The 12,417-nt window shown below is 37.4% G+C and overlaps 2 protein-coding genes across 2 annotated transcripts; both read right to left on the bottom strand.

The window, feature by feature from the left end:
* Positions 1-604: 604 nt before the first annotated feature.
* Positions 605-2,450, bottom strand: LOC147288802 (F-box/kelch-repeat protein At3g06240-like). Its single transcript, XM_086242292.1, has 2 exons — positions 2,343-2,450; positions 605-2,151 (listed from the first exon to the last, which is right to left on the bottom strand). Exon 2 carries the CDS (start codon positions 2,090-2,092, stop codon positions 800-802), a length of 1,293 nt encoding a protein of 430 aa, XP_086098418.1. The 5' UTR covers positions 2,093-2,151; positions 2,343-2,450; the 3' UTR covers positions 605-799.
* A 1,572-nt stretch (positions 2,451-4,022) lies between these two features.
* On the bottom strand, positions 4,023-6,764 carry LOC147288801 (F-box/kelch-repeat protein At3g23880-like). Its single transcript, XM_086241762.1, has 3 exons — positions 6,637-6,764; positions 5,091-6,449; positions 4,023-4,613 (listed from the first exon to the last, which is right to left on the bottom strand). The coding sequence occupies exons 2-3, from the start codon at positions 6,388-6,390 to the stop codon at positions 4,576-4,578; spliced, it is 1,338 nt and encodes a 445-aa protein (XP_086097888.1). The 5' UTR covers positions 6,391-6,449; positions 6,637-6,764; the 3' UTR covers positions 4,023-4,575.
* Positions 6,765-12,417: the final 5,653 nt, after the last annotated feature.

The following is a 12,417-nucleotide window of genomic DNA, read 5'->3' as shown; positions in this document are numbered from 1 at the left end:
GACTCAACCACCAAAGGAAACCATGCGGATCTCCAAACTAACCCCAATCCATGATAAATACCCCACAACTCAGCCTGGAGGACCTGCCCTCTGCCCAAATTTGCAGTACAGCCTCATTTCCAGTCACCATTCACCCACAGCAGCAATGAGACCTTCCTCACCACGTTTGCAGCCATCCATATTGAGTTTAAGATCAGTAGTCTGATTGGCACTTGCCCAATCCCAAGATGCTTGTAAGATGATTCAATTCGGATCTAGAGGCCATGGAAATTGAGGACCAAAGGTGGACTTACATCGCCATTCATATAAACCACAGAGTCATGGCAAACACAAGCTTCCCTGGAATACCTCTTTGGCTAAAAAATCAGATCTCAAATACTCAAATAACAAGTCATAAATGTTCATGGAGAGAGGAGATGTGAAGCCAGGGATTACAGCCAAGCCAATCTAAATACCACACCTCAAGAGAATTAGGACAATCTAAATAAATGATCAAAAGTTCCATTGGGACGCAACATCTCAAACAAGAAACATCTCAAACCAAATTTACAGGAATTGGACATAAAGCAAACTCTTTCAAGGCTCTTAAGAGAAATCACTACTTACAAAGCTTGTTTACTTAGATGAATAAGTTTCATAAAGCCAACATAAAGAATAAAGACGTATTAGATAGACTCAACTTTTGGCTTTCAAGATCTCCTAATAACATCAAAGTAATCTAACAAAAAAAATAAAGACAAAATTCAATGAGTCACAAACTTAAGCATTATGTAAACTAAAACAGTACACGATTGATCAATTATGTATTTGACATACAGTTTTTATCTGGACTTTTGAACCATGGATGGTCTTCAATTATATCAAACGATGTATTCTGCTCATTTTGTTCATCCCCTCGCATTGAGATTAGACTCTCTGAGTAAACACAAGCATTCAATAATCGAGGTTGATCATGATAAAGAGGCTTCTTGAGATTTTGGGTACCAGACTCTCCATAAAGAAGCTTCCAAATCTTTTTGCTGCTTGGGTCGTATACGACAGTTTCTCCATTGACATCTTCAAAAAGAAATTGGCCATTTCGCCAAAACCCCAACAGTATGTAGGCAAGTTCAATGGGTCCAACCGTAACTTGCTTTGTCCAAGAGCCATCATCGTTGTAGTCTTGCATAACCCATACATCAAAACATTTCTCGTTCATTCGTCGTCTCTTTGGATAAACAATAACAGAAAGAGATTCATTATACAATGCAACTTCACATACAACTTTCTTTGGAGAAGACCTAAATTTTGGAAGCTTTATCTTTCGGAACACTTCATCTACCATGTTAAAAGATACAATTACTTCTCCACCATCATCATAAAGACCAAACCAGTGAACATTTTCGTTCACATATGTGTCAATGAGAGAGAAGCGTAAAGTAATATAATTCAACAAAGTATCATCTACCTTTTTCCATGAATTAGAATTTAAGCTATATACTGCAGCCCGTTGGATCGATCTTCCAAATATTGGATGTTCAGATTTCAAAATTAAAACCAGCTTGAAATCCTTGGTTGTAGGATCAAAACAAAATCCAACCATTTCTTCTACGAATGGAGGAATACCATGTGCAGCAATTTCTTCAACGTAAGAATCGGGAATAGATGAGATAATTGATTGATTTGGAACAACCTTGAATTCCCTCAATCCAACATTCACCAGTGTAATTGGATCACCATATAGGCAATATATGCCATTGCGTGGACCTATAAGTTGAAACACTACATCCTTGCCCTTATAATAATTTGAAAAATTCAGCCGGCGGAGAGAAACGATATCTTCTGTGCTTTCACTCAACTGAAGCAAGGTGACATGGATGCCTAGTTCCTCAATGGGTGTTTCAAGATCCCAAACATTCAAAATGTGCAAAACAAGGAAACAGTCATTCTTCTTCTTCCTGTTGTTGAAGTGGAGGTGTTGGGTAACAAAATTAGGGTTTCTAATGCATTCACCCCACAATTTGCTAACGCATTGGAACCGCTTCAATGATTTCACAGGCAGTCTGCAAAGAATATCCAACAACACATCTAGGGGTAGGTGTTTTCTCACCATTTCTAGGGTAATTTTTCTTGCCCGATCCTTGATTTGATAAAAACTAAGGACAGTTCACACTACATACAATAAAAAGCTCAATTAGAATTCACATTCAAACATTGGATCGAATTGAGAATAATATATATATATAAGTTGAATTGGGCATAGATAATTTTCTATTTGAAGATTTTTGAGCAAATTACAGATAGAGGAAATAAAAACATCAAATAATCGGTTTGAGTTCACTAACGGAGCTAAAAACCCATACCTCGATCAGTTATGTAATTCACGTTGCTGGAGCTCTGCAGTGAGTGAAGACTGAAGACTGAAAAGATGGTGTTCTTCCTCTGACCAACAAGAAATGAAGTAGAAACTTGACAAGGAATACTGTATTTGCCCTCCGAATTCTATTTATAAATTATAATAAGGCATTTAATAATTTTTTTGGTAAAGTAATGCAATAATTGGGGAGAAAATCAAATATTTAACTTCTTTCCTTTCTTTCGCGGCCAAATAAAAAAAAATTTCTTTCCTTTCTTTGTTTTTTTTTGTTAAAACTTTATTTCCTTTTTTAAGGTGCAAATATTTATATATATATATATTTACATAGAAGGGAATCAAATCTGAATCTAAGTGAAACAATCAGATTTTCATAAATTTAAAATTTCACGTTGAAACATTTGATTAATAAGCCCAAAGACGAGTCTGGAACATTTGATTTCCTAGGTGTGTCTAGTAGAAGGCGTCTGCAAATGTGCAGGTCGATGGCGGTGGCCAATGGTTTTCTTTAGGCAAAGTTTTCCTATACCAATTGGTTTTGCAAAATTCATTGATCACTAAATGGCAACTTCACAGCCCTGCCACAATGGGGGTGTATGCTTTCGACCCAAATAATGAGGATATCTTGTATCTAGAATTGTCTCAACACATTGTCATGTGCAACATTCGTGCACAACGTTAACATAGATTTGCAGCTAGGGATGACCATTTTACCCATGGGTTTGGGTACCCGTGAGTACCTACTCTATTAGGGTAGTGTGGGTATGGGTAATGGGACGAGTATAGGTATACATGTTAATACCCGTATAAAAACTGGGCGGGTATGAATAATACCCGTGGTTTACCCAAACCCTCTATTTTAAAATTTAATTTGTTTTTTATCATTTAATTCAAGTATAATGAACCTAAAATTTAAATTTAAATTGCAATTAAACTAATGAATGAATAAAAATAGAAAAACGGAAAAAATATATGGATCAATTAAACTGAAAAACATAAATTAATTAATCAATTTTTTTTTTCGGTCGAAAACTAATGGATCAATTAAATTCTTGCAATATTTGATATATTGCAACATGAGGCCAAAAAAAGTAGTAGGGAGCGGAGAGAGAAGAGAGGAGAGAGGAGAGAGAGAGAGATACGTTATATAATTGTAATTGTTCATAATAACATGTAAATATATAACTATGTACTGTAAAAGTGGCAAAAAAAAACCTATGTACTGTAAGAGCTAATCTTTATTAAAAAAAAAAGAAATTAGGAAAAAAAAAAATAGTGAGTTTTTGGGTTGGGTTTGGATAACTCATTACTTTAGTGGGGCGGATAAGGGTGATACTCATTATACTATGGAGTGGGTTACGTGAGTATGAGTTTGATAAATTTTTCACCGAAATAGATTTAATTTTGTGGGTATCTGCCTGCTAGGTCAAATAGTTATACCTATTTGGAGCACTCGGCTCCATTATGCTACGATTCACTCCGGTAGAGCTGTCTTCCCATTTGTGCTACAAAATGGTTGGAGGAACATAAAGATACCCTATAGGACGCCACTACTTACAGAGATGAATAAGTTTCGTAAAGTCTCAACTTTTGGCTTTCAAGATCTCCTAATAAAACCAAAGCAATCTAACCCAAAAAACAATAAATAAATAAGCAAGACAAAAATCAATGAGTCACAAACTTAAGAATCATTTAAACTAAAATACTACAAGATTGATGGATTATGTATATGTGCTGCACTTGACAACCCCAATTTTTCTGCAAAATCACTTGACAGCTTTTCACTAAATTATAAAGGGGGTGGTTGATCTCAGTAGTAGAGTAAATAAGATCAACAATACATTTAGATTCCGACTCAACCACCAAAGGAAACCATGCGGATCTCCAAACTAACCCCAATCCATGATAAATACCCCACAACTCACAGCCTGGAGGACCTGCCCTCTGCCCAAATTTGCAGTACAGCCTCATTTCCAGTCACCATACACCCACAGCAGCAATGAGACCTTCCTCACCACGTTTGCAGCCATCCATATTGAGTTTATAACCACCAAGACTTGGAAAAGTCCAATGCAACGACACCATTGGAATACCATCCATATTGAGTTTAAAGATCAGTAGTCTGATTGGCACTTGCCCAATCCCAAGATGCTTGTAAGATGATTCAATTCGGATGTAGAGGCCATGAAAATTGAGGACCAAAGGTGGACTTACATCGCCATTCATATAAACCACAGAGTCATGGCAAACACAAGCTTCCCTGGAATACCTCTTTGGCTAAAAAATCAGATCTCAAATACTCAAATAACAAGTCATAAATGTTCATGGAGAGAGGAGATGTGAAGCCAGGGATTACAGCCAAGCCAATCTAAATACCACACCTCAAGAGAATTAGGACAATCTAAATAAATGATCAAAAGTTCCATTGGGACGCAACATCTCAGACAAGAAACATCTCAAACCAAATTTACAGGAATTGGACATAAAGCAAACTCTTTCAAGGCTCTTAAGAGAAATCACTACTTACAAAGCTTGTTTACTTAGATGAATAAGTTTCATAAAGCCAACATAAAGAATAAAGATGTATTAGATAGACTCAACTTTTGGCTTTCAAGATCTCCTAATAAGATCAAAGTAATCTAACAAAAAAAATAAAGACAAAATTCAATGAGTCACAAACTTAAGCATTATGTAAACTAAAACAGTACACGATTGATCAATTATGTATTTGACATACAGTTTTTATCTGGACTTTTGAACCATGGATGGTCTTCAATTATATCAAACGATGTATTCTGCTCATTTTGTTCATCCCCTCGCATTGAGATTAGACTCTCTGAGTAAACACAAGCATTCAATAATCGAGGTTGATCATGATAAAGAGGCTTCTTGATATTTTGGGTACCCGACTCTCCATAAAGAAGCTTCCAAATCTTTTTGCTGCTTGGGTCGTATACGACAGTTTCTCCATTGACATCTTCAAAAAGAAATTGGCCATTTCGCCAAAAGCCCAACAGTCCGTAGGCAAGTTCAACGGGTCCAACCGTAAATTGCTTTGTCCAAGAGCCATCGTCGTTGTAGTCTTGCATAACCCATACATCAAAACATTTCTCGTTCATTCGTCGTCTCTTTGGATAAACAATAACAGAAAGAGATTCATTATACAATGCAACTTCACATACAACTTTCTTTGGAGAAGACCTAAATTTTGGAAGCTTTATCTTTCGGAACACTTCATCTACCATGTTAAAAGATACAATTACTTCTCCACCATCATCATAAAGACCAAACCAGTGAACATTTTCGTTCACATATGTGTCAATGAGAGAGACGCGTAAAGTAATATCATTCAACAAAGTATCATCTACCTTTTTCCATGAATTAGAATTTAAGCTATATACTGCAGCCCGTTGGATGCTATATGCTGTAGGCTGTTGGATCGGTCTTCCAAATTTTGGATGTTGAGATTTCAAAATTAAAAGCAGCTTGAAATCCTTGGTTGTAGGATCAAAACAAAATCCAACGATTTCTTCTACGAATGGAGGAATACCATGTGCAGCGATTTCTTCAACGTAAGAATCGGGAATAGATGAAATAATTGATTGATTTGGAACAACCTTGAATTCTCTCAATCCAACATTCACTAGTGTAATTGGATCACCGTATAGGCAATATATGCCATTGCGTGGACCTATAAGTTGAAACACTACATCCTTGCCCTTATAATAATTTGAAAAATTCAGCCGGCGGAGAGAAACGATATCCTCTGTGCTTTCACTCATCTGAAGCAAGGTGACATGGATGCCTAGTTCTTCAATGGGTGTTTCAAGATCCCAAACATTCAAAATGTGCAAAACAAGGAAACAATCATTCTTCATCTTCCTGTTGTTGAAGTGGAGGTGTTGGGTGACAAAATTAGGGTTTCTAATGCATTCACCCCACGATTTGCTAACGCATTGGAACCGCTTCAATGATTTCACAGGCAGTCTGCAAAGAATATCCAACAACACATCTAGGGGTAGGTGTTTTCTCACCATTTCTAGGGTAATTTTTCTTGCCCGATCCTTGATTTGATAAAAACTAATGACAATTCACACTACATACAATAAAAAGCTCAATTAGAATTCACAATCAAACATTGGATCGAATTGAGAATAATATATATAAGTTGAATTGGGAATAGATAATTTTCTATTTGAAGATTTTTGAGCAAATTACAGATCGGGGAAATAAAAACATCAAATAATCGGTTTGAGTTCACTAACGGAGCTAAAAAGCCATACCTCGATCAGTTATGTAATTCACGTTACTGGAGCTCTGCAGTGAGTGAAGACTGAAAAGATGGTGTTCTTCCTCTGACCAACAAGAAGAGAAGTAGAAACTCGACAAGGAATACTGTATTTGCCCTCCGAATTCTATTTGTAATAAGGCATTAAATAATTTTTTTGGTAAAGTAATGCAATAATTGGGGAGAAAATCAAATATTTAACTTCTTTCCTTTCTTTGTTTTTTTTTTTTGTTAAAACCTTCTTTCCTTTTTTAAGGTGCAAATATTTATATATATGTTTTCATCGAAGGGAATCAAATCTGAATCTAAGTAAAACAATCAGATTTTCATAAACTTAAGATTCCACGTTAAAATATTTGATTGATAAGCCCAAAGACAAGTCTGGAACATTTGATTTCTTAGGTGTGTCTAGTAGAGGGCATTTGCGAATGTGCAGGTCAATGGCGGTGGCCAATGGTTTTCTTTAGGCAAAGTTTCCCTATACCAATTGGTTTTGCAAAATCCATTGATCACTAAATGGCAACTTCACAGCCCTGCCACAATGGGGGTGTATGCTTTCGACCCAAATAATGAGGATATCTTGTATCTAGAATTGTCTCAACATATTGTCATGTGCAACATTCGTGCACAAACGTTAACGGAGATTTGGAGCTAGGGATGGCCATTTTACCCATGGGTTTGGGTACCCGTGGGTACCTACTCTATTAGGGTAGTGTAGGTATGGGTAATTGGGTAATGAGACGGGTATGGGTATACATGTTAATACCCGTATAAAAAATGAGCGGGTATGGATAATACACGTAGTTTATCCAAACCCTCTATTTAAAATTTTTTTTTTTATCATTTAATTCAAGTATAATGAACTTGAAATTTAAATTTAAATTGCAATTAAACTAATGAATGAATAAAAATAGAAAAACGGAAAAAATATGGATCAATTAAACTGAAAAACGTAAATTAATTGATCAATTTTTTTTTTGGTCGAAAACTAATGGATCAATTAAATTGTGGCAATATTTGATATATTGCAACATGATTGAAATAGGGAGCAGAGCCTGGCCAGAAAAAGTAGTAGGGAGTGGAGAGATGAGAGAAAGATAGATATATATATATACACGTTATATAATTGTAATTGTTCATAATAACATATAAGTATGTAACTATGTATTGTAAGAGTGGCAAAAAAAAAGGCTTATTTGTACATTTGCCCCATGATTTTTAGGTTTTTTCTCATTTTACCCCCTTACATTTATTTGTCTTATATAACCCCATGAACTTTTATGTCGTTTCCCACATTGCCCGATGCAGTTAATTCCGTCCATACCATTGTTACAAATGCTAGCGTGACGTCTACGTGGCGGGGCAATTTCGTCTTTTAGCCACAGAAGACCAATCTTTGCCATGTGGTCATTTGTGGGACCCAATATGCCATGTTGGCAACCTTACCACATTTTTTTTAGGCTTATTTGCAAATTTCAGTTTTATGTTTTTAATTAAAAACATAAAACTGAAATTTTAATTAAAATAAATAAATATTTGGATTGTGGGTTTGAGGTGAGGCTGGGGGAGGGGAGGGGGTGTGGGACAGTGGGAGGTGTTGGGTGGAGGCGGGCGAGGGGGATGGGTTGAGGGAGAGGCTGGGCCGAGCTGGGGTTGGGCGGGAAGGGGCTCGGCGTGTAAGGCGGATCGGGGCAGAGCGAGGGCCGGGCTAGGCTGGGCTGCGTGCGACAAATCGGGGCAGGGTGAGGCTGTGCAGGGCGGGGGAGGGGTTGGGTGGGGGTGGGCGGGGCGGGGCGGGGGAGGGGTTGAGTGAGGGTGGGGGTGGGCTGGGATGAGGCTGGGCTGCATAGGGTAGATCGGGGCAGGGTGAGGCTGTGCGAGGCAAGACTGGGCTGGGCGGGGCGGGGCGGGTCGGGGCGGGTCTGGCGCTGGGTGGTACGGGTCTTGGCTGGGCGGGGAGGAGTTGAGGCTGGGTAGGGCGTGGCTGGCATGTGCAGGGAGAAAGAGAGAGAGAGAGAGAAAGAGAAAGAGAAAGAGAGAGAGAGAGAGAGAGAGAGAGAGAGAGAGAGAATGGAGGAGGTTGTCGGCATATGCAGTGGGTGGAGAAGGTGGGGTGGCTGGAATGTGCAGAGTGTGGGAAGAGGGGGATGGCTGGCATGCGCAGTGGGTGGGGAGGGAGGGGTTTGGTTTTTTTTTGTTTTTTTAATTTAATTTAATATAATATAATTTTAAAAGTTTTATTTTAATTTAAAGTTTTATTAGTTTGTTAATTTAAATATATTTTTTGGGTGAAATGACAAAATTACCCTTCCACGTCAGCATTTCTAACAGTGGTGTAGACGGAGTTGACCGAATCGGGCAATGTAAGAAATGACATAAAAGTTCAGGGGGTTATATAAGACAAATAAATGTGAGAGGGTAAAGTGAGAAAAGACTTAAAAATAAGGGGGCAAATGTGCAAATAAGCAAAAAAAAACCTATGTACTGCAAGAGTTGATCTTTACAAAAAAAAAAAAAAAATCTGAAATCAGAACAAAAAAAAACAGGAATGGTGGGTTTCTGGATTGGGTTTGGATAGCACATTACTTTAATGGGGCGGATAAGGGTAATACCCATTATACTATGGGATGGGTTACGTGGGTCAAATTTTTCACCGAAATAAGTTTAATTTTGTGGGTATCTGTCCGCTAGGTCAAATGGTCATCCCTATTTGGAGAACTCGGCTCCATTATGCTACGGTTCACTCCGGTAGAGCTGTCTTCCCATTTGTGTTACGAAATGGTTGGAGGAACATAAAGATACCCTATACGACGCCACTACTTACAGAGATGAATAAGTTTCGTAAAGTCTCAACTTTTGGCTTTTAAGATCTCCTAATAAAACCAAAGCAATCTAACCCAAAAAACAATAAAAAAATACGCAAGACAAAAATCAATGAGTAACAAACTTAAGAATCATTTAAACTAAAATAATACAAGATTGATGGATTATGTATATGTGCTGCACTTGACAACCCCAATTTTTCTGCAAAATCACTTGACAGCTTTTCACTAAATTATAAAGGGGGTGGTTGATCTCAATAGTAGAGTAAATAAGATCAACAATACATTTAGATTCCGACTCAACCACCAAAGGAAACCATGCGGATCTCCAAACTAACCCCAATCCATGATAAATACCCCACAACTCAGCCTGGAGGACCTGCCCTCTGCCCAAATTTGCAGTACAGCCTCATTTCCAGTCACCATACACCCACAGCAGCAATGAGACCTTCCTCACAACGTTTGCAGCCATCCATATTGAGTTTATAACCACCAAGACTTGGAAAAGTCCAATGCAACGACACCATTGGAATACAATCCATATTGAGTTTAAAGATCAGTAGTCTGATTGGCACTTGCCCAATCCCAAGATGCTTGTAAGATGATTCAATTCGGATGTAGAGGCCATGAAATTTGAGGACCAAAGGTGGACTTACATCGCCATTCATATAAACCACAGAGTCATGGCAAACACAAGCTTCCCTGGAATACCTCTTTGGCTAAAAAATCAGATCTCAAATACTCAAATAACAAGTCCTAAATGTTCATGGAGAGAGAAGATGTGAAGCCAGGGATTACAGCCAAGCCAATCTAAATACCACACCTCAAGAGAATTAGGACAATCTAAATAAATGATCAAAAGTTCCATTGGGACAGCAACATCTCAAACAAGAAACATCTCAAACCAAATTCTCAGGAATTGGACATAAAGCAAACTCTTTCAAGGCTCTTAAGAGAAATCACTACTTACAAAGCTTGTTTACTTAGATGAATAAGTTTCATAAAGCCAACATAAAGAATAAAGATGTATTAGATAGACTCAACTTTTGGCTTTCAAGATCTCCTAATAACATCATAGTAATCTAACAAAAAAAATAAAGACAAAATTCAATGAGTCACAAACTTACGCATTATGTAAACTAAAACAGTACACGATTGATCAATTATGTATTTGACATACAGTTTTTATCTGGACTTTTGAACCATGGATGGTCTTCAATTATATCAAACGATGTATTCTGCTCATTTTGTTCATCCCCTTGCATTGAGATTAGACTCTCTGAGTAAACACAAGCATGCCATAATTGAGGTTGATCATGATAAAGAGGCTTCTTGATATTCTGGGTACCCGACTCTCCATAAAGAAGCTTCCAAATCTTTTTGCTGCTTGGGTCGTATACGACAGTTTCTCCATTGACATCTTCAAAAAGAAATTTGCTATTTCGCCAAAAGCCCAACAGTCTGTAGGCAAGTTCAACGGGTCCAACCGTAAATTGCTTTGTCCAAGAGCCATCGTCGTTGTAGTCTTGCATAACCCATACATCAAAACATTTCTCGTTCATTCGTCGTCTCTTTGGATAAACAATAACAGAAAGAGATTCATTATACAATGCAACTTCACATACAACTTTCTTTGGAGAAGACCTAAATTTTGGAAGCTTTATCTTTCGGAACACTTCATCTACCATGTTAAAAGATACAATTACTTCTCCACCATCATCATAAAGACCAAACCAGTGAACATTTTCGTTCACATATGTGTCAATGAGAGAGAAGCGTAAAGTAATATAATTCAACAAAGTATCATCTACCTTTTTCCATGAATTAGAATTTAAGCTATATACTGCAGCCCGTTGGATGCTATAGACTGTAGGCTGTTCGATCGGTCTTCCAAATTTTGGATGTTGAGATTTCAAAATTAAAACCAGCTTGAAATCCTTGGTTGTAGGATCAAAACAAAATCCAACGATTTCTTGTACGAATGGAGGAACACCATGTGCAGCGATTTCTTCAATGTAAGAATCGGGAATAGATGAAATAATTGATTGATTTGGAACAACCTTGAATTCTCTCAATCCAACATTCACTAGTGTAATTGGATCACCATATAGGCAATATATGCCATTGCGTGGACCTATAAGTTGAAACACTACATCCTTGCCCTTATAATAATTTGAAAAATTCAGCCGGCGGAGAGAAACGATATCCTCTGTGCTTTCACTCAACTGAAGCAAGGTGACATGGATGCCTAGTTCTTCAATGGGTGTTTCAAGATCCCAAACATTCAAAATGTGCAAAACAAGGAAACAGTCATTCTTCTTCTTCCTGTTGTTGAAGTGGAGGTGTTGGGTGACAAAATTAGGGTTTCTAATGCATTCACCCCACGATTTGCTAACGCATTGGAACCGCTTCAATGATTTCACAGGCAGTCTGCAAAGAATATCCAACAACACATCTAGGGGTAGGTGTTTTCTCACCATTTCTAGGGTCATTTTTCTTGCCCGATCCTTGATTTGATAAAAACTAAGGACAATTCACACTACATACAATACAAAGCTCAATTAGAATTCATATTCAAACATTGGATCGAATTGAGAATAATATATATATATATATATATATACAAGTTGAATTGGGAATAGATAATTTGAAGATTTGAAGATTTTTGAGCAAATTACAGATCGAGGAAATAAAAAAAATCAAATAATCGGTTTGAGTTCACTAACGGAGCTAAAAAGCCATACCTCGATCAGTTATGTAATTCACGTTACTGGAGCTCTGCAGTGAGTGGAGACTGAGAAGGTGGTGTTCTTCCTCTGTCCAACAAGAAAAGAAGTAGAAACTCGACAAGGAATACTGTATTTGCCCTCCGAATTCTATTTATATTAAGGCATTAAATAATTTTTTTGGTAAAGTAATGCAATAATTGGGGAGAAATCAAATATTTAACTTCT

The sequence above is a fragment of the Dryas octopetala genome, chromosome 4, assembly GCF_963921425.1.
Source record: "Dryas octopetala chromosome 4, drDryOcto1.1, whole genome shotgun sequence".
In the NCBI taxonomy this organism is placed as follows: Eukaryota; Viridiplantae; Streptophyta; class Magnoliopsida; order Rosales; family Rosaceae; genus Dryas; species Dryas octopetala.
This window is presented reverse-complemented; position numbering and strand designations above follow the sequence as displayed.

Excerpts from the sequence above, each read along its gene's own strand:
- LOC147288802 (XM_086242292.1), bottom strand. The coding sequence starts at position 2,092 with ATGGTGAGAAAACACCTACCCCTAGATGTGTTGTTGGATATTCTTTGC.
- LOC147288801 (XM_086241762.1), bottom strand. The coding sequence starts at position 6,390 with ATGGTGAGAAAACACCTACCCCTAGATGTGTTGTTGGATATTCTTTGC. Across the intron at positions 4,614-5,090 it reads CAAAAGTCCAGATAAAAACT|GGAAGCTTGTGTTTGCCATG; the intron begins GTATGTCAAATA and ends GAGGTATTCCAG.